Source organism: Ceratotherium simum, chromosome 11 (genome assembly GCF_057802395.1).
Source record: "Ceratotherium simum simum isolate JZ-2026a chromosome 11, ASM5780239v1, whole genome shotgun sequence".
Lineage (NCBI taxonomy): Eukaryota > Metazoa > Chordata > Mammalia > Perissodactyla > Rhinocerotidae > Ceratotherium > Ceratotherium simum.
In genome coordinates, this window is record NC_141910.1 from 55,539,340 (window position 1) to 55,558,252 (window position 18,913).

General features: G+C 50.8%; 1 protein-coding gene across 2 annotated transcripts in view; it reads left to right on the top strand.

Annotated features, from left to right (window-relative positions):
- Positions 1 to 1,059: 1,059 nt before the first annotated feature.
- The window catches only part of ADCY3 (adenylate cyclase 3), a 90,713-nt gene continuing 72,859 nt past the window's right edge, over positions 1,060 to 18,913 (top strand). Inside the window, exons 1-2 of one of the 2 annotated variants that reach the window (XM_004418276.3) lie at positions 1,060 to 1,994; positions 2,468 to 3,317. In XM_004418276.3, the coding sequence (XP_004418333.1) occupies positions 2,643 to 3,317 (675 nt within the window). In that variant the 5' untranslated portion in view covers positions 1,060 to 1,994; positions 2,468 to 2,642. The remainder of the gene's footprint in view (positions 1,995 to 2,467; positions 3,318 to 18,913) is intronic. The other variant, XM_087437074.1, reaches the window with a different exon arrangement.

Sequence of the window (18,913 nt, forward strand, 5' to 3'; positions counted from 1 at the left end):
CAGAGAGCCCACAGGGCTCAGGAGCTGGGCATGGCTTTGCCAAGTGGGGAGCCCCACAGGAGATCTCCAAAGGTTAGCACGTGTGCCAGGAAATGGGGAGATTCACAGAGGGTGCAATGTGGGTGTCCCTTGTGCCAAAGCAATATTTACCAGCTTTTTTCCTTTTATTAACACATACCCCATTGTTAAACATAAAAATCATGCCTCCTTTAACAGCATGTAACAATTCAAAATAAATGTTTGGACTCCAAACAAATTAAAACGGGGAAAGTGCTTCTTTATTCAAATTACCCTCCTCCTCAATCTGATATGTCCCCCCACTTCAGAATCAAAGCTCTGACAAGTTTGGGCTGAGGTTGGAAGCTCTTCAGAATTAGTATGAGGGACTGATAGAAATAGTTGTGATAGGGTCAATTCTCTGATGAATCCATTCCCTGGGGATGTGAGTTGACACCTGAGGTTCTGGAAAGGGCGCTCATGGATGTGTCTCAGGAGCTGGAGGAGGAATCTCCATCCAGGCCCGGATGGCTGAGTTTCTCTCCTCTCTAACCCATTTCTTCTGCTCTCCCCAGGGAGCCCATCCCCTAAAGCTGCTGGCTGTCCTCAGCAACCTCCTCCCCCCTCACACATGTTTTTCTTCCAAAACAACCTATCTCCTTCCTCTCCCTTTATCTAAATTCCTACAGCCTGTGATTGATCTTGGCAAGGTGTTTTGTGAAATCCAAGAAAAGTAATTATACTACAGTGTAAGAGACTGATAGGCTTAACCATTCAAAGGAGCATTTGAGTTTGTAAATTCAAACACATCTCAACCAGGTGAAATGTACACGGGAGATCTTTTTGAAGCATAGTCTCTTCCAGTTCCATGTGCCAGGTGCCAACTGGGCCACTCCTACCCGCTTCCTTCAAGAACAGGGCTCAGCTTTGGGCCGGTCTGCGGAAAGCGGAGGCCCCGCGCTGTCGTTTGGGCTGCCAGGGTGGGCGGGGACACTTAGGTCGGGCGCGCCCGGCGGGGAGCCATCCCCAAACCTCAGCCCCGGCCTCTCCCGGCCCGGAAGGAAGCCGCAGCGAAGGAGGGAGCGGCGAGGGTGTCCCGAGCGCGCCTCACCTGCGGGAGGACGCGTCCGGGCTTCTATCCTCCGAGACCGGGCCTGCGGGGGGAGGCGTGGATTCGCCCATCCTCACCGCCCGGCGCTTCCACGCAGCAGTCGCCGCCAGCCCGCCGCCCGGTGCTGGAGCGTGGGGCCACCGGGGCCCCGCCAACTCGCGCCCCCGCGCTCCTGCTCGCCCTTCTCCTTCCCCCGCCGGTCCTAGGTCTAGATCGGGGCGCCTTACCCCCCCACTACCCCCACCCCCCGACTCCGGGACGCGGTCGCCGAGAGGGCGGCGACTGCGGGGAGGGAGGGGCGCCGCCCGCCTCCCGGGGCCTGGAGCGCGCGTGGCCCCGGAGCCGCCAGCGCCGCGCGTGGACTCACAGTGCAGCGCGCCGCGCCCGGACTCGGAGGCTCCGCTCGGCACGCGGGCGGGCCAGGGGATGCTGGCGGGCTTCCCCGGCCTCGGCCCGCGCTCCCTCCGGAGAGGGCCCCGGGTGCGCCCCTAGCCGCGCTGCCGCCCCCGCCGCGACTACAGCCGGGGCGAGAGGGAGGGGTCCGGGCGCGCCGCCGGCCCCGCCAGCCGCAGCCCTAGGGGCGGGCGCCCCCGAATTTTCCAGTCGCCGCCGCCCCCTCCTTCCTCCTGCGACCGGGCGCCTGTGGATGCTGAGGGGCAACCCTGCGCCTCTCCCGGCCGGATCCCGGGCCTGACGGCGGGGGAGTCGCGCTGCGGCCGGGGGCCGGGGGCCATGGCGGTGGGGGGGCGGCGTGGCTCCGTGGGGAGCAGCACTTGGGCGCGCTGAGCCTCCTACCTCCGCCCGCCGCACGCGTGACCTGGCCCCGCAGCCCCAGCGCCCGCGAGGGGACCGGCCCGGAGCACGCGGCTCCCGAGTTCCCGCACAGGTAAACGCAGGGGCAGGGCCGGCCTTCCGGAGGGCAGACAGTGCCCCGAGGCGGGGAGCCGGAGTCGCCAAGGGCTGGGTGGGAAAGGAAGTAAACAGAAGGAAGATTCAGGAATCCCTAGCATGGCTCTGGTTTCCTTCTGGCATGTTTCATCTTCAGGTTCTAAGGCTTGGGCCTGGAGGAGATTTAGGCGAAGTCAGGGACTGAGAGAGAAGAGATGACAGAGAGACCAGGGGCGCGAGGGATGGAGAGATGGCCAGGCCCTGGGGCAAGCCAGAGAAGGGAACTGAGTATTTGGCCTGGACAGGACCGTGTATGTGTGTGGTCGGCGGTGCCCTGAGCATGGGGGTGGCGGAGAAAGCCCTGGTTCTGGAGCCTCTGCAGCCCGGTTCTTTTATGAGGGGTAGGGCGGGTGGTGGAGAAAGCACAGGTAGGAATGAAGAGGGGCTTCTACTTAGCAATGTCGTTTTAAGTTCCAGATGATCAGCGCTACCTGTGCCCTGGAGACCTGCTCTGCCTTCCTGCACTCGGTGGCCGGCCCTCAGCCTTCCCTAGGTCTCAGAGAGCCCTGGTAGGCAGCCCATTCCAGAGCCTTTCCTCTGTTCCCGGGCCACTTCTCCAGGGCCAGCAGAAGCAGACACAGCCAGGATGCCGAGGAACCAGGGCTTCTCCGACCCTGAGTACTCTGCTGAGTACTCCGCGGAGTACTCTGTCAGCCTGCCCTCAGACCCTGACCGCAGGGTGGGCCGCACCCATGAAATCTCTGTCCGGAACTCGGGCTCCTGCCTCTGCCTGCCTCGCTTCATGCGGCTGACCTTCGTGCCCGAGTCCTTGGAGAACCTGTACCAGACCTACTTCAAAAGGCAGCGCCACGAGACCCTGCTGGTGCTGGTGGTCTTCGCAGCCCTCTTCGACTGCTACGTGGTGGTCATGTGCGCCGTGGTCTTCTCCAGCGACAAACTGCCTCCCCTGGTGGTGGCCGGGGTCGGGCTGGTGTTGGACACCCTCCTCTTCGTGCTCTGCAAAAAGGGGCTCCTCCCTGACCGGGTCACTCGGAGAGTGGTGCCCTACCTGCTGTGGCTGCTGATAACAGCCCAGGTCTTCTCCTACCTGGGCCTGAACTTCTCCGGCGCCCATGCGGCCAGCGACACCGTGGGCTGGCAGGCCTTCTTTGTCTTCTCCTTCTTCATCACGCTGCCCCTCAGCCTTAGCCCCATCGTTGTCATCTCTGTGGTCTCCTGTGGTGTGCACACGCTCGTCTTGGGGGTCACCGTGGCCCAGCAGCAGCAGAACGGGCTGAAGGGGATGCGGTTGCTGAGGGAGGTGAGTCCCCCCTTCTGTCCCACCCAGTGGCTTCCCTGCCCACCAGCTCTCAACCAAAGTAGTACCTGTTTTGAAGGTGGGAGTGGTGTGGTTTTCTCTGCCCTTGAGTCACAGTGTGTCCTGGGAGGCCTCTGGGGCTCTCAGCTGCTGTGCAAAGAGGGGCACCTCTCCCTCACCCTCTGGCTTTGTGCTAGAGTTTGTCTGTGCTTGGCCCTAGGGATGGAGGATGTCAGGACATTGGGCCTCAGGGCCACTCTGTCACCTGGGCCCAGCCTGAGTGGGTGGCAGGAAAGCCCACCTAGACCCTGTCTCGAGTAAGCCATTCCCTTCATTGACCTCCTCCTCCAGGAAGACCTCTGTGGGGAGAGAGGGCTCCCTTGGCTTCAGGTCTCCAGCCTGTCAGAGTAGCTTCAGCAAGTGACTGACGTGTGTGGACTCAGTGTCCCTCTGTTGAATGGGGACATTGCCCCCCTGCGTAACGTGGTTGTTATCAAGATCAAAGGAGCCTGGGTGAAGGCACACTAGGAAAGGTGACGGGCTGTAGGGAGGGAAAGTGTGATTGTCACAGATCCCGCTTCTGCCGCTGGGAGCTCAGGGTGCCCCGAGCAGTTAAATGATGTGGGGGTCTCCCCACAGTAGGCGTGGTGTGGGAACACAAACGGGGATAGTGTTGCTGCCACGGTGGTGGAGGGTCTGCTAGTTCTTTGAGAACGTGTTCTGCTGGAAGGGCTGGAATTTTGGCCTCAGCTTAACTAATAGACAGTATTGTGCTCCCACTGGGAGCCGAGACCCTGGCTAGGTGCTGAGGGGCTGCAGAGACCAGGAGATGCGATTCTCAGCCTTCTGAGCTGATTATCTGGTAACCCATCTGAGGGACTCCATGGGGCTTAGAGTCAGTGAAGTCCACAGTCGTACATCCTACCTGCTACCTCCTTATTTTATACATGAGCCCAGAGATGGGAAGTGACCTGCCCAAGGCCACACAGCACGTTATGGAGTCATCTGGCTGGAGTGTCCATTTCTCAATTCCATTTCCAACGATCTTCCTACTACGTCACACTGCCGCCTCCATCTCGGCCAAAGCCATTATCGTTGTCTTCTGGGGTTGGGGACTGAGTCTCCAGGGCCCCAATGGCGGTTGATGCAAGAACGCTGTGGGGCTGTCCCATTGCCTCCCACTTGGTTAGAGCAAAACACAGGTTTTTCTCTGTTTTAACTTTTTTCTGGTTTTGGACCAAGATTCTTCCTGTTTTCCCATTCTGGCTCATGCCGCGTCCTCTCTCACGGAAGCTCTGTGCCTCTCGGTTCTGCAGGAGCCCGGCCCTGGGCTGGTGCCTGTGGATTCGTGTGGGCACACCAGCAGGTCCGCTTGTTTTCCTCCCAATGCCCTGTTCATATAAGATGATAACCTCCCGTTGCTATCATGACTTCTGGGTTGGTGAACTTGAGCTTGTGCCTCTGCCAGTTGAGGGCCCTGCTGGAAGGTATCTGGGGAAGAATGGCAAGAATCATTCCTATTGGGAGTCAGTAAGAAGCACAGCTTGGGGCAAATAGGCAAGTGGGCATGGCAGCATTTGGGGTCTGCGATCCAGCTCTGAACCATTACCTTCTACTGACCAGTCACTTCTGGCCCTTTCCTCTCTGCCTGGGCCCCTGGACCACATGAGCTGCCCACAAGCTTTGTTGTCCATTAAAGGAGCAAAACAGAAATTCTCCCCATTGGAGCCCAGAGGCTGAACCCATGATTGCTCTGTCTTTTGGGCGCTGCTAAGAAACAAAAATCCAGAAAGATTAGGAAACAGAAAAAAAGATAGAAAAATAAGCACATCAAAAATAACAATATTAGCATCCCAGGAGAGCATGGCCTGACATGCAAGCAGTGCCCTGGCTGTGGCTTTGGGAATACGGGGTGAGGGAGGTGGCTCCAAGGTCCGTTTGGGAGCCTGAGATAGAATGCAGGAGGCCCCAGCTTTCAGTGGGCTGTGTTCCAGAAGTTTCTGAGTCACTTGTTTGGGACTAATGTGACTTTTTAAAAGATGCCTGGGTTCCCAGGCCCACCCAGCAGAGTTGTCTTTAAGTCACAGCGTCCCTGTATTTGGTCTCCCTGAACACGGTGGAAACTGAGCCCCGTGTGGCCCTGCACTGCTGTGGGGAGAGCACCTGGATACATCTCCCCCCAGCCATGGAAGGAAGCATCACTCACCTGCCCGCTGCCCCTCTGGGCCCATGTTATCAAGGATAGGAGGACAGGGACATGAGAACGGGTGGTCAGACCCCTCACTAATGAGGGTAACACCAGGAACTTTCTCCAGACCCAGGCACCTTCCTCCTTTTCTTTCTCCTGCCTGTGGACTCCCCTTTCCTTTCTCTTCTCCCATCACGTGTTGGCTGCAGCCAGGGACTCCGTCCTGGGTCGAGGTAGCAGGGGGCGAACCCGGTTTGACAGTTAGAAGCAGACACTGGATTTCCAGGAGTTTGTGAGTGCTTTTGTTGCTGCTGTCAGCAGCATCGCTGAAGAAGCACTTCCAATGCCCAAGTCTTCTTTCTCTGCACCCTTCACCCCCTACACCCGTACTCGGCTCTGTGGGGGAGAGACAGAAGGGACACAGGGGCCTCAGGGCAACCTGAAATGTCAGAGGCAAACCATACAGCCTGCCCGGGGCTCTCCTCACGGGAGGCGGGCGGGTGGGGTTCCCACAGGAAGAGCAGGCGGAGTCGGGGGCTGTGGGATGGGGATGTTGCAGGGGCTTCATGTGTTAGTGAATGAGTCAATATTACTGAACAACAGGTATGGGCTTTGTAGCCTGCGGGGTCTGGGAAAAAAGGGGGTTGGATGATAACAGTCGAAGGCCGTGGTGGAGGAGAGCAGGGCTGGGGGATGGGGAGGAGTGAGCTGCCCCTGGCACAGTTTTCCCACATTCCTCTTCTTGCCTGCGTCCTGGTGCCACCAGGCCTGTTATGGCACAACTTGCCTTTTACTGCCCCCAAACTGTCCCTATGGTGAGATATTGAAGCAGGGATCAAGGGCAGGACCAGGCGTCAGCCAATGGGTGGGAAGATGCGGGTGGGGGAACAGCCAAGATGCTGAGGAACATTCCTGTGGTCAGCGGCTGCTCCCGAGACCCCCATGTGCACCCACATACACCTGTTAGCTTCTGACAGTGTCATTAAAGGTATGAGTCTGTGGCAATTTAGGGGCAAGGAACCCCTAAAAAATATCTTTTAGCTTTATTTCATAGCAGAAAGCCTATTTGGGAGCAAAATTCTCTCGTGGAATTAATAGCCTGTTAAGACCTTTATTCACAAATTAGAACATGATGGAGCTGTGGATGTGTAATTCCTTTCACACCTACAAATTACATAGCGAATCATTGACCCAGTGAATGAGCATCCGGCTCCGAGGGGCTGGAGGCAGCTGCAGTAGGGAGGGGCTGAGAGGAGCTAATGCTTCAGACTCCCCTGTCTATACATTGTCCCAGTTAGTCCTGGATGTTACTGGCTCCATTTTACAGATGAGGAAACTGAGGTTCAGGGAGATTGAAAGGAGGTAGAGGGGCTGGGTAACTGGGGAGGGGTCACTGGTGAGTGAGGAGGTGAGATGGCGGGTGCGGGGGGCAGCAGGCTTCCCTTGTAGCCTCTCTGTCTCTGGAACCCAGGCAGCTGGGCCTCCTTCCTGCTTCTCTGGCTGCCCCCAAATGTCTTTGCTAAGCAGTGCTGAAGAACGGTGCCCAGAGATGGGAGGCCCTAAAATATAATAGGAAGCTCCCCTCTCTCTCCCCATGGGGATTGGACGCGAGGGGGGGAGAAGCCCGTGACAGAATGTTCCTGTGGGAACATGGCCAGGAGTGCATGAGAGATGAAGCTGGGTGAGTTGGAGCCGGGTGGCGTGGCGGGAGGGCAGCAGCGTGGGGACTCTGAGCAGCTGCAGGCAGCCGAGGTAGACAGGGTACAGGATGAGAGGAGGCAGAGCAACCCAGCTCTTGGCCTTGGGCTCTGCCACTGTCCCTGGGTGGGACAGAAGGGGTCGTCCCTCCACGGAGAGTGTGCAGGTGGGCATCTTGTAGGAACCAGAATAATAAGGAAAACCATAGGAGGGGCCTGTGGAGCCCACCGAATCCAACCGCACTTGGGGAAGAGTAGTCAGTTATTGGACATGTAAACACCTTTGCAGAAAGTCCCCCCTCAATCCCTTCCCCGGTTGCATATCTCTGTGGCCTTTTTGGATCCTTATCTGTGTGTAAACAGAGCCCTCCAGTCTGTCATCACTGCGCACGTGCAGTTCAGGTCCCACCTCTCACCCACGTTATTGCACTGACATTTTGCCATGAACATCAGAGTCCTCGTGTTTGTTATTTTAAATCAGCACTTCATCATCAGCTGAGTTTTTCTGGAGAGGAAACTGAAGCCTAGCGCTGGGCCAGTGGTGGGTAACAGGGGAGCAGCAGGGCTGGGTCTCCACGCTGGGGTCTCCCCTTGCCCCTCAGGCCTGCTTCGTGAGCTCCAGGGTACGCTTTGTGTGTACGTGCATGCATGTGTGTGTGCATGCACATGCGCACACACACACGCACACAACCCTGAGCTTGGTCTGTCCAACAGCCCTGCTAAATTCTCCATGAATCGGAATTGCTAGGACTCTGAGGTTATTCTTGTTCTGCGGTTTTTTCATAAATATACAGCAAATCCCACTTGGGTGGTCCAACCCTGAATAAACATTCAGACCCCCTCCCCCCACCAGCTCTCCCCTCACCAACAGACACACTCTCGATGATTGACTTTCCTGGGCACATGCCCTGACCAACACTCAGACATCAGACTTACACCCATGTACAGAGCCAGGCCCTGCAAACATGCAGTGTAGACAAGGTGCGTACATATACTGAGCCCTTGCTGTGTTTCCGTTGAGTGTCTTCCAGCAAGAGGTAGACATTTTCATTTTACAAATGGGGACACTGAAATATGTGATGAGTGAAGGACTCGTCCAGGGCCACCTAACTGGTAGGTAGCAGAGAGGATTCAAACCCAGGTCAATGGGATTCCAGAATTCCTTCTCTGCAGTTATTAAAGAGCCCCTTAGATGTTTTTGCTCAGAGCCTGTTGCAATACAGTTCCAACAGGATTGGGTCTTTGTTTTCTCAACCCACAACCATTAGAAGGAGCAATGTGGGGGACGAGGAGGTGTTTTTAGAGACAGACATTGCTGCTCATCGAGGAGCATAGCTGTCTAGGGGTTGAGTGTTGCAACCAGCAGCCCTGACATACCTTCTGTGGCTGCAGGAGGCATCATTACCTTACCGGATGATGTAATAACTGATGTCCATAATGATGACCCACTCATCAAGAAAATTTTAGATTATGTTTAGTATAAAGTAGGGTATAGTATTGCATTCTAAAAAAAACTTTTCAGCAGAAATGGATAAAAGCAAGTTTAGACAAATAAGGATTGTATTTTGGCTTTCTAGGAAATTTACTAATGTGGGATGGCTCATTTCTCAATGGCCTTACTGCACATGTGTCCATTCACTTACTGTGTGTTTCAGTTATCCATTGCTGTTTAACAAACAATCTCAAAACTTCGTGGCTTTACAACAATAATGGTTTCTTATTTCTCGGGATTCTGTGGGTTGACTGCTCAGGTGGGTGGTTTTTCTGCGTCATATGGCACCGGCTGGGGTCACTCACTTGGCTGCCTGGACTGTTTCATTCAGCCATCAGCATTTGGCTGACAGCCATGCTCAAGCCCTAAGAAGGCCTTACTCACATGTCTGGAGCCTCAGGCTCCTCCACATGACCTCTCCATGTGGTTAGCTTGGGCTTCCTCACAGCGTGGTGGTCTGTGGGAGAAAGTAGGAGCTACCAGGGTTTTTAAAGGGTAGAGCCATCACTATTGGTCAAAGCAAGTCACAAGTCCAACCCAGATGCTAGATAAGGGAACTGGATTCTACCCCTTGATGTGAGAGGGATATGTGTGTGCAGGGAGCGAAGGAATGGAAGGCAGCCACCTTCTGAGGCCATCTCCTAAACTAGGGGACACAAGGGGGATGCTGGGGAGAAGGGACTGAAGAAAGCCATGAGTCTGGGTGGGGTACAGAAATGCTCTGGGACCACAGGATGCTTAAGAAGTTAGAAATGTGGTCCAGAGAAGGGCGTATATAACTTCTTTAAGGTATTGACTCTCTATGAGGTCCAATACATCACTTCTAAGATTTTCGGAAAGTTTCAGAAACTGCATTGCACATAAAAAGACGAAGTCTCGTAGTTCATCTGCATGGGCTTTGCCTTATGTTCGTGAGAAGAATTCGTTCTCTTAACTCTTCAAACACATGTACCCCTCTGTCCAGGGCACTGCACCGGGCACAGGGCCGCAGTCCCTTGCCTCTGGTCACGACCCCAGCACCCGTCCTGGCCCTTTCTCTCCACACATCAGCTACATGGGCAGCCTGGCTCTGAGGTTTGTATTCCTTTCCCAGGAGGCAGGAATATTCTCATTTATGTGTGTCCTTCAGAAACATGTCAAATTTGTCTATCTTAGCAGGTTGTCATTTGCCTCAAAGAGAGATGAAGACAGATGGGAGAATTCCCTTGCAGCACCCCATGGTGCCTTGGTTGTGACTGTCACTCTGTAAATGTTTGTTGAATACATACATTCCTGCTTTGCTTTTACCTTTATCTCCTTCCTCATCAGCGCTCATTGAGAGTTTGATAAATTTTTGGCTAGATCCAGGCTAGGGGAAACATTCTGGTGTTAATCCAAGTGATCTGAGAATGATTTTTTTCAAGCAAAATTTATATAACTCTTCAAGGATGCTAATCAATACTCCTTTGCCACTTGTTATTAAAGATTCTTTCTGATCTAGGGAAAAAGCAGCAATAGAGGAGGGTTCTTAGGAGCCCAGAAAATGAGTCATTGATATCCTATTGGCCTAGTTCTAATCTCCTCCTTGGGCAAAAATGATTCACATAAGATCACACAGAAGAAAGGCTGAGTAGAGTTGGAGCTCTCACCATCCCATCTCCCCTGCTTGTGCCTCCCGTCTAAGGAGAAACTTCATTCCTTCCATCACTTGCCAAGTGTTTCATCAGGGCGGCAAGCATTGTTCTAGGCAGGTTGTACAAAGAATGAGTAAAACTTGGGACCTGCCCTCAGAGAGCTCAGAGGCTGTGGTACAAGTCCTGATAGTGAGAGAGGGCCTGCCTAGGGAAACAGAGAAAGGCTTCCAAAGAGTTGGCCATTGAGTTGGGTTTTGAAGGATGGGTAGGATTTTGCCAGGTGGAGCAGTGGAAACAGGCTTTCCAGTCAGAGTCATAGGAGGTTCTTACTTGCTTGGGGTTGGTGAGAATTACTGTGTAACAGGGGTATGAGTGGGTGGCAGGAGCTGGAGAAACAAGGTGTAGAGAAGCCAGACAGCAGAGGGCTAAGGAATTTGGGCTACAATGATGGGGCTCCATTGAGGGAATTTAAGCAGGAGACAGATAGGATCCGATTTGCATTTAATAGAATCATTCTGGTGTACTTGAGTGAGGCTGAGACTGTTTAGGAGGCTATTAAAGTAGTCTAGGTGTGATCCCATGAGGGCCACCCACCAAGCTGGAAGCAGGGGTTGGAGAAGATGAGTTCAGTCTGAGTACCCATGGGACATCCCAGTGGAACTATCAGATTATTCAGTAGGTAATTATTGAACACCTTCTGTATACCAGGCCCTGTGCTCAAGATCTTAACTTGAACTTAAAACAGAGATCTAGAGTTCCAGGTTTAGGAATCATCAGTATTTAAGTGGCACCCAAAACCATAGGGAGGATGAGGGGCTGCCCAAGGAGAGTATATAGAATCAAAAGGGAAGAGGGGGGCCGGCCCCGTGGCTTAGTGGTTAAGTGCACACGCTCCGCTGCTGGCGGCCCGGGGTTCGGATCCTGGGCGCGCACCAACGCACTGCTTCTCCGGCCATGCTGAGGCCACGTCCCACATACAGCAACTAGAAGGATGTGCAACTATGACACACAACTATCTACTGGGGCTTTGGGGAATAAAAAAAAAAAAAAAAAAAGGAGGAGGATTGGCAATAGATGTTAGCTCAGAGCCGGTCTTCCTCAGCAAAAAAAGAGGAGGATTAGCACAGATGTTAGCTCAGGGCTGATCTTCCTCAAAAAAAAAAAAAAAAAAAAAAGGGAAGAGGGCTTAAGACCCAACGCTAGGGAGCAGCTTGGAGGAAGGGGCCCCCAGCATGGAGCAGCCATGCCCCACCCCTGCTTTTGCTTCCTGCCTGGGCTCCTGCTTGTCCCAGGTGGCCTGTGATGGGTAGATGGACCATTTGGGAGCAGGAGGCAGCCCCTGTCTGATGGTGTCTGCACTATGGGTTCTCTTGCATTGGGGAAGCTTAAGACCAGCTGAGGCGAGGTGGGGCCAGATTGTCAGGTGGGGGACTGCTCACGGTTCTACCTGGCGAACAAGGGCACAGGAGTGTTGCTTTGTTACCTGGTGGGGAGGGGTGCATAATGTATACAGAGGCACTTTACAAACTATAAAGACTGTACAAATGCTAACCATTTCTTTCTTTCTTCTTCTTCTGTTTTTTTTTTTTGTGAGGAAGATTGGCACTTAGCTAACATCTGTTGACAGTCTTCCTCTATTTTGTATGTGGGACACAGCCACAGTGTGGCTTGATAAGCGGTGTGTAGGTTTGCGCCCATCATGGGATCTGAACCCGCCAACCCCAGGCTGCCAAAGTGGAGCTGACAAACTTAACCACTACACCACTGGGCCAGCCCTGCCATTTATTTCTTTATTGCACTTAATCCTGACAAGCCATCTCTGATCTTTGATCTGTGAATGAATCAGACCAAGTTTATTCATTATCATTTTTCTCATCTCTTTTCTGTGTAATCAGCTGGCTCTTTTTTCCCCGTTGTGAAAGGATTATTTTAAAGAATGTTTTCGATTGTAAAGTGCATATAATATTGCAGAAACTGTGGAAACAAGAGAAAAGAAATTTATCATAATCCTATCATGACCAGTTTTTTGGTGTGTGTTTCTTTCTAGTCTTGCATATGGAAATTTTTACAAAGCTGTACGTGTTACCCCTGCTTTTCTTAGTTAGCTTTATGGTGCAGACTTTATTCTATTTTAAATTAGTCTTCACAGCCATCATTTTTAATGGCTGCATAGTATGATGTTGGCTAACTGTACCGTAATTAACTCAACAGTTCCTTATCTGTAGGGCGTTTGGTTACTCTTAATTTATTAATTTTATTTATCATTTCTATTTTATTTATTTCTTGTTATTATTTATCTTTAATCCCAGCAGACCATTGCCTCTCTCCCGGCGTTTCCCCTCCTGGCCATTTTACGTCTGGTCCTTCCTTCCTCTGATCATGTTTTCCGCTGTTTCTCCCAGCAGAATTCCTCTTTGTGGTTTCTAAGAAATTTGCTTTGATTAGTAATGAAACCTTTTCTTTCCTTTTCCCTTTCATATCTTCAAGAACACTTTCTTTGTTGTAAACAGAAAAGAAAATGACATGTTTCAGAAGAAATCCACCCCCCCACCCTTTACCCCCATTCAAAACCGCAATGTAAGCGGCCTGGGTTTGAACTTTGGCAAGATTCCTCTGGTTGTGGTTTGTTGTTCACATGTCATTTCAAGATGGGTCCCCATGAAATGAAGCTTGGTGCCAGCTGAGTCAGGTCTGGCAGCATAAGACCGGGGCAGCCACCTATCGCAGCTTCCTGGTTGGCTCGAGGTGGGCTCCTGGGCTGTCCTTGGAAGGCTGAGTTTTTCACCCAAGGGGACCGGGCCCTGGGGAATTGATCCCCATGGGCCAATTCTTAAGAGACTGAAGAATAAGTCCAAGGCTTAGTCACCGACCTGATGGTAGTAGGTGGACTTTACCACCCTCCCAAGGAGGGGAATACTATGTCTGTTATTTGGTACATATTTGCTGCAAATTGGTAAGAAACCAAATCAGTAATTTCTTGAAGGGGAATCTGAGCAAAGGGCATTGCATTATGCTGAGGGTGGGTCGTCACCCCAGGCAGGGCTGGGAGCTGCCCCACGGGCTCATTTCCCAGTGTTGGATGGCTCTGTCAGCTAGACACAGCCTCCCCCGGATTGCCAGAAAAGTGGCACAAATTCTCATTCTTTTTTCTAAACTCCTACACATGATTACAGTTTATCTTTCGTTGATGCAGTATCAAACACTGGAAAACACATTAACCCCCTCGCCCAAATTGGGGTTGTGATTGTTAATATTATATTGCCCATCTCCAGGGACAAATTTGGGACACTGCCTCTTTATTTCAGTAAAGGGCCCAATGTAGGGTGGTTACTTTAGGGAGCATTTCCTATCCCTTCCATCATGTCTTGTCTCAGACCCAACTGACCTCTACAGTTATAAACTAGAGAAGGGACCTTCGGAGCCTGACCTGCGGGTGGGCATTCTGCTTCAGAATCGGCAGAATCACTGGCTTCGTAGTCATTTGACTTGGGTTACCTCCTGCCTCTCCTGCTGTGAGATCTTAGGTGCGTTATTTAATCTTGCTGTCTAGTTTCCACCTTTGTGAAATGGCTTAATCATACCTTCTTCCCTGGGTGAGTGCAGTGATGAACTGAGTATGTGCATGGCCTTCAAGGGCCTGATACGCAGCTGGCACTAGAAATGCTTGTTGCTCTGGCTGTCATGTCATAGTTGTTATTACTGGCCCTGGTGAAGAGGAATTTTAGAAAAGCTTGGGCCAACCCCAAGGAAGAGTGGCTCCATTTTCTGGATGTCTGGAGGGCACCTTGGTTGGGTCATCAGACACTCACCCTCCCCTTTTTTCTGCCGGGCCACCGTTTTTTTTTTTTTTGCCTTATAAGTGTTAGAGAGAATGTATTTTTCAGATGAGGTTCCCTATGAAGACAAAGAATACTATACTTTTCATGTGTTCTTTTTTTTTTTTTTTTACATCATGGCAGTGGCGTTTCACTTAATATCTTTTTTCTTTATTCTCTATTTTTGGAGGAATGAATTAAGACTAGACAGCAGGTGGGGAGACACAGTGAAGAAAGTCTCTGGAATGATTTGGACTGGAGGAGTCAAATGTATTCTTCCATTAGGTCAAACACTTGTGCTGTGTGGAGCTTGTTCCCTTTATCGTGAATAAAGGGAACCATAGTTCTGTGGGATGCCCCCCTGCTCCTGGGTGGCCTCATTTTGTTCCTTTCCACCAGGGTTAGTGATGCATACCTCATGATACTCACCACTGGATTTAAGGGTGGAAAGGATCATGGAGCTCACAGTCCATCTTGCAGGCAGTGCTGGAACCTTCTGTGGGATCCTGACACATCCTCTAGTCTTTGCTTCCCTTTCTCTAGGGATGGGGAACTCACTTCCTTCAGAACAACCTAACTGGTCTAAACACTCTGTTAAAAATAGTTACAAATAACATTTACATAGGTCTTTAAAGTACATCTAATCTACACTGTGTCATTTAGTCCTCACACCTACTCCGTGAGTGGATATTCTTGTCTCTAGCATTTTGTGGAAGAGAAAGTGGAGGAGGGTCGCGGGGTAAATAAGGTGTCGCGCAGTGACAGTGCAGTGTGGGCTGGTCTCAAGTCCAAGTCTTCCGGATCCAGATGCAACGGAAGTCCTCTTATCTAATGAGATTGAGACGGGCAGTTGGTCAGTTAATGCAAAGAGTTAAATTATTGTGACTGGGGTCCCACAACTGTGTGTCAGAACACGTAGAACCATGAACCAAAAAGAGTGAATTTTACTGTATGTGAGAAAAAGGGAATGAAAACAAAACCTGGATGGTAGTAAGCACAGGTGGTCAGTGAATGACCTCAACACAGTGTGGTAAGAGATGTGATGCCTTAGATGCTCTGTGGGGTGAGGTGGGGGGCTTGGACGGGGCACAAAGGAAAATTATGGAGTGATAGAGGTGTTCTGTATCATGATTGTGGGCGTAGTCACACAGCTATGTAAATTTGTAAACACTCATCAAAATATACACTTAAAATCGGTGCCTTTTATTGTATCTAATTTATAACTCAACAAAGTAGATATTTTAAAAAGTCAATAATATCTAGGAAAAACAAAAAAATTTGTTCATACGTATGTACATTTATATGCATTTAAAATAGCTTATTTTAATTGACAACATTTAGCTGTACACTCACTTCCTCATCTTTTGTTGAAGGGAAAGAGCTTTCCTTTGTGTCTAAGTGTCCTTGCTGGTGTTCCTTGTGGCTGTCTTTGGTAGGTAGGCTGTGTTGTCTGTAATTTCCAGTTTCCTTAAAGTGGAGGGAGAATTAAAAGTCAGTTGGAAATAATCTGGGTATAGAATACTAGATTTTTATGACTTTTCTTTTTTTTTTTGGTGAGGAAGATTGTCCCTGAGCTAACATCTATGCCAGTCCTCCTCTATTTTGTATGTGGGACGCTGCCACAGCATGGCTTGATGAGTGGTATGTAGGTCCGCGCTCGGGATCTGAGCTTGCGAACCCTGGGCTGCCAAAGTGGAGCGTGTGAACTTAACCACTACACCACCGGGCTGGCCCCTCCTTTTTTTTTTTGGCCAAATTTTTACTGTTGTCTTGCCCATTTTTAAATTCAACAGCAGTTTCTTTTAGGTACTCACATTTATCAAAAATTTCCAAAATACTTGCTTTTCTTAGAAACACCAACTATCTTTTTTTCATACTCAGATTTTATCTGTTTAGGTTATAGTTACTTAAATTATGTAAATATAATACCAAAAAACAACTGACATAAACAGATTTGGGACTAAATACAACTGACTTTTGGGAAACCCTCCAAACGTTGAAGCAGGAGTGCAGTCAAGTTCCAGAGAGGATCCTACCGCTGTGCATATAGGGCCCGTGCACGGATGAATGGTCTGGACTAATGTGAAATATAGGTTCAGAGAGCTTCAGTGCTGTCCTGTGCTCCGGCCCTTCTATTTGAGCCCATTCTGCCCCCTCTTAGCATCCATTCCTGGTTCTGGTTTATCCAGAGGATGTAACACACATCTGCCTCTTGTTTTCTACCCCACAGCCCCTCCAATATTTGAATTCAGCCTCCCTTAGTCTCATCTTCAGCCTAAACCATCTCACTTTTTCAAGAAGTCCCCAGGTGACGTGTTCCTGGACCTTACCTCATCCTGGGCACTTCCTCTGGCTGCAGACTGACACGGGGCGCCCATGAGTGCCTTCTCCTGTTTCACATACATTTTCCCCACCTGCTCTAAGAACCCTGCCCATCTTCCCCCAGTGCAGGACACAAATACTAGAGGCATAAATTCTGTAGCTATAATTTAGGATTTAAGTAGAGGAGGTGGTCTCTACTCTTGGAAAGTTTAGATATCAGGCCTTAATGAAAGCATTATCATCTACATAAACATTTAAGTTAATATAGAGAAACTCATTGCTGCCTAGATGGCAAGACAGCTCTGTAGAGAGTGACGGACTGTTCCCCTGCCTGGCAGGATGTGCTGCTTAGAGGAGTGGGGAGAGGCAGAGGAACCCTTCCCAGGGACCATTGAGCAGGAACTACTGCCCATGGCTGGAGGGTGTGTTTGCCCCTCTGGGCTGCCTGCTGACTACGGCCACGTCCCCCTGCAGCCCGCACACCCCTTATGCCGTCCCTTCCCCCTTGCTTCTCTGTTCCTTTCTCCCTGCCAGAGCAGCCAAGATCAGCATGATTATCAAGTTAACCAGAGTCTGACACATCCCCTCCTTTGTGTGCCCTCTTCTTTTTTTGCAGGGATGCTGTATTTGTTGTTGATTACTTCCAAGGTATAATTTCATTTGTATGCCTGTTGATGGGCATCTATTGTCCATCTGTCTACTAATTTATTTTTACACTTGGTCAAACAAACATGTGTGGCTCTGGATACATGTTTGCACACGTTGCAGGGTGCTGGGGTTGCGGAGACAGGAACTGCGGTCGTGCCTACAAGGGAGGCCCAACTTGGTTTATTTACTTTGTATCAAAAAAAAGAGTTATTATCTAGATATGGGCCTGGCACAGAGCAGTCCCTCCATAAATATTTGTTGAATGTTGATGTATGAATTATTATTAGGTTAAATTGCGTGAAATTGCCAACATCCAACTGCTTTCAACTGGCAAAAATGGCAGTTTAATTTCATATGGTTCAATCTAATATGAAGTTACAAATGCATTCATTATGGAAAGCCTGGAAAATACTAAATAGTGTGGAAAAATATTACCTATGATATTATCCCTCAAGGATACCTACTGTTAACATTGGGCCCCTTTTTACAGATAGATAGATAGAAAGAAAGTCTGATTTTTCTTCTGTATCATGCAAGTGCTTGTTGTAAGAACTAACTCAACCCAGGCAGGAGTGTAAAGAATAGAAGTGAAAGCCCCCTCCCCTCCCTGGCTCCCCTTCCCATAGACAACTATTGCCAAATGTTTGGTGTGTATACTTCCAGAGAGCTTTCTATGAGTTTGCATATTTATGTGAATATATGCACATTTAGGATTGAGAGATTATTTGTGTAAGTTTATGCAAATCAGTGAAGCAAACCTCTTAGCGCTAAGATCCACATGGTCCTCTCTAGTAACCAGTTTCCCTCTCAAGGTGGTGGAGTGCCCCTGCAGTCTGCAGCCCTTTCCTTCTTCAGCCAGGAGGTCCCACTCGAGGTCCATGCTGGTGGCCTCTTGTGCGCAGCTGCGGCCGCTCCTCGAGCTGAGGAAGAGCCGGGCTGGTGGCGAGCTGCTCCTGCCAGCCTCCATGTGACACAGCAACAAGGACTCTTTCCGGGTCCCACTGGGCAGGAAATGCAGGCCCAGCGAGCTCAGCAGGCCGATGGCGGAGGTGGCGGGATGCACAGCAGCATCCCGGCTGAGAGTGAGGTGCCGCCATTAGACCTGGCCCCTGCTGCGGCTCTGGTCCCGAGTGAGCAGTTCATTCACTGGGACTCGTGAAGGCATCCGAATCAACAAATCAGCTCGCAGGGCAGAGGAGAAAGGGTGGCGGTTGTGGAGAAGGAGGCAGAGAGCCAGGAGGAGGAGGGAAGCTGGGCGAGGAGCTGGACACTTGGGGCTCTGGGAAGCTGAGCGAACCCCGCTGGATCTCTTGGATGGCTGGGGCTCCACAGTATCCATGTACCTGCCAAGTGCTGATATTCTTTGCGTTTCTGATTTTGCCTGTTTCGTCATGGTTTTGTCAGTGAATGGGAGTTGACTTCAAACTCTGCCCCTCTGTGGGTGCTGGGGTCTTGGGTAAACTATTTGATCTCACTGAGTTTGGTTTCTTCCTCCATAAGTGAGGAGGATAGAGGGACGTGCAGCCCAGTAAGAGCCAGACTCAGGGCCAGATGCTAGGGTTCCAAGGCTGGATCTGCCGTTTGCCAGCTCGGTGATCTTGGTCAAGTTGCTTAGCTTCTCTGTGCCTTCTTTACTAAATCTCTGAATGAGCTACCATAGGTAGAGCTCTTAGAGTAGTGCTTGCCTCGTAAGTTTGCTGTGATGATGATGACGTGCCAGTTCCTCCAGGGTTGGGGGTAAAGAACGTCTGAGACAGTGAGTGAAAGCACTTTGTAAACCACGTAGCCCCATTCACATGCAAATGTTCCTATTATTATATGTTT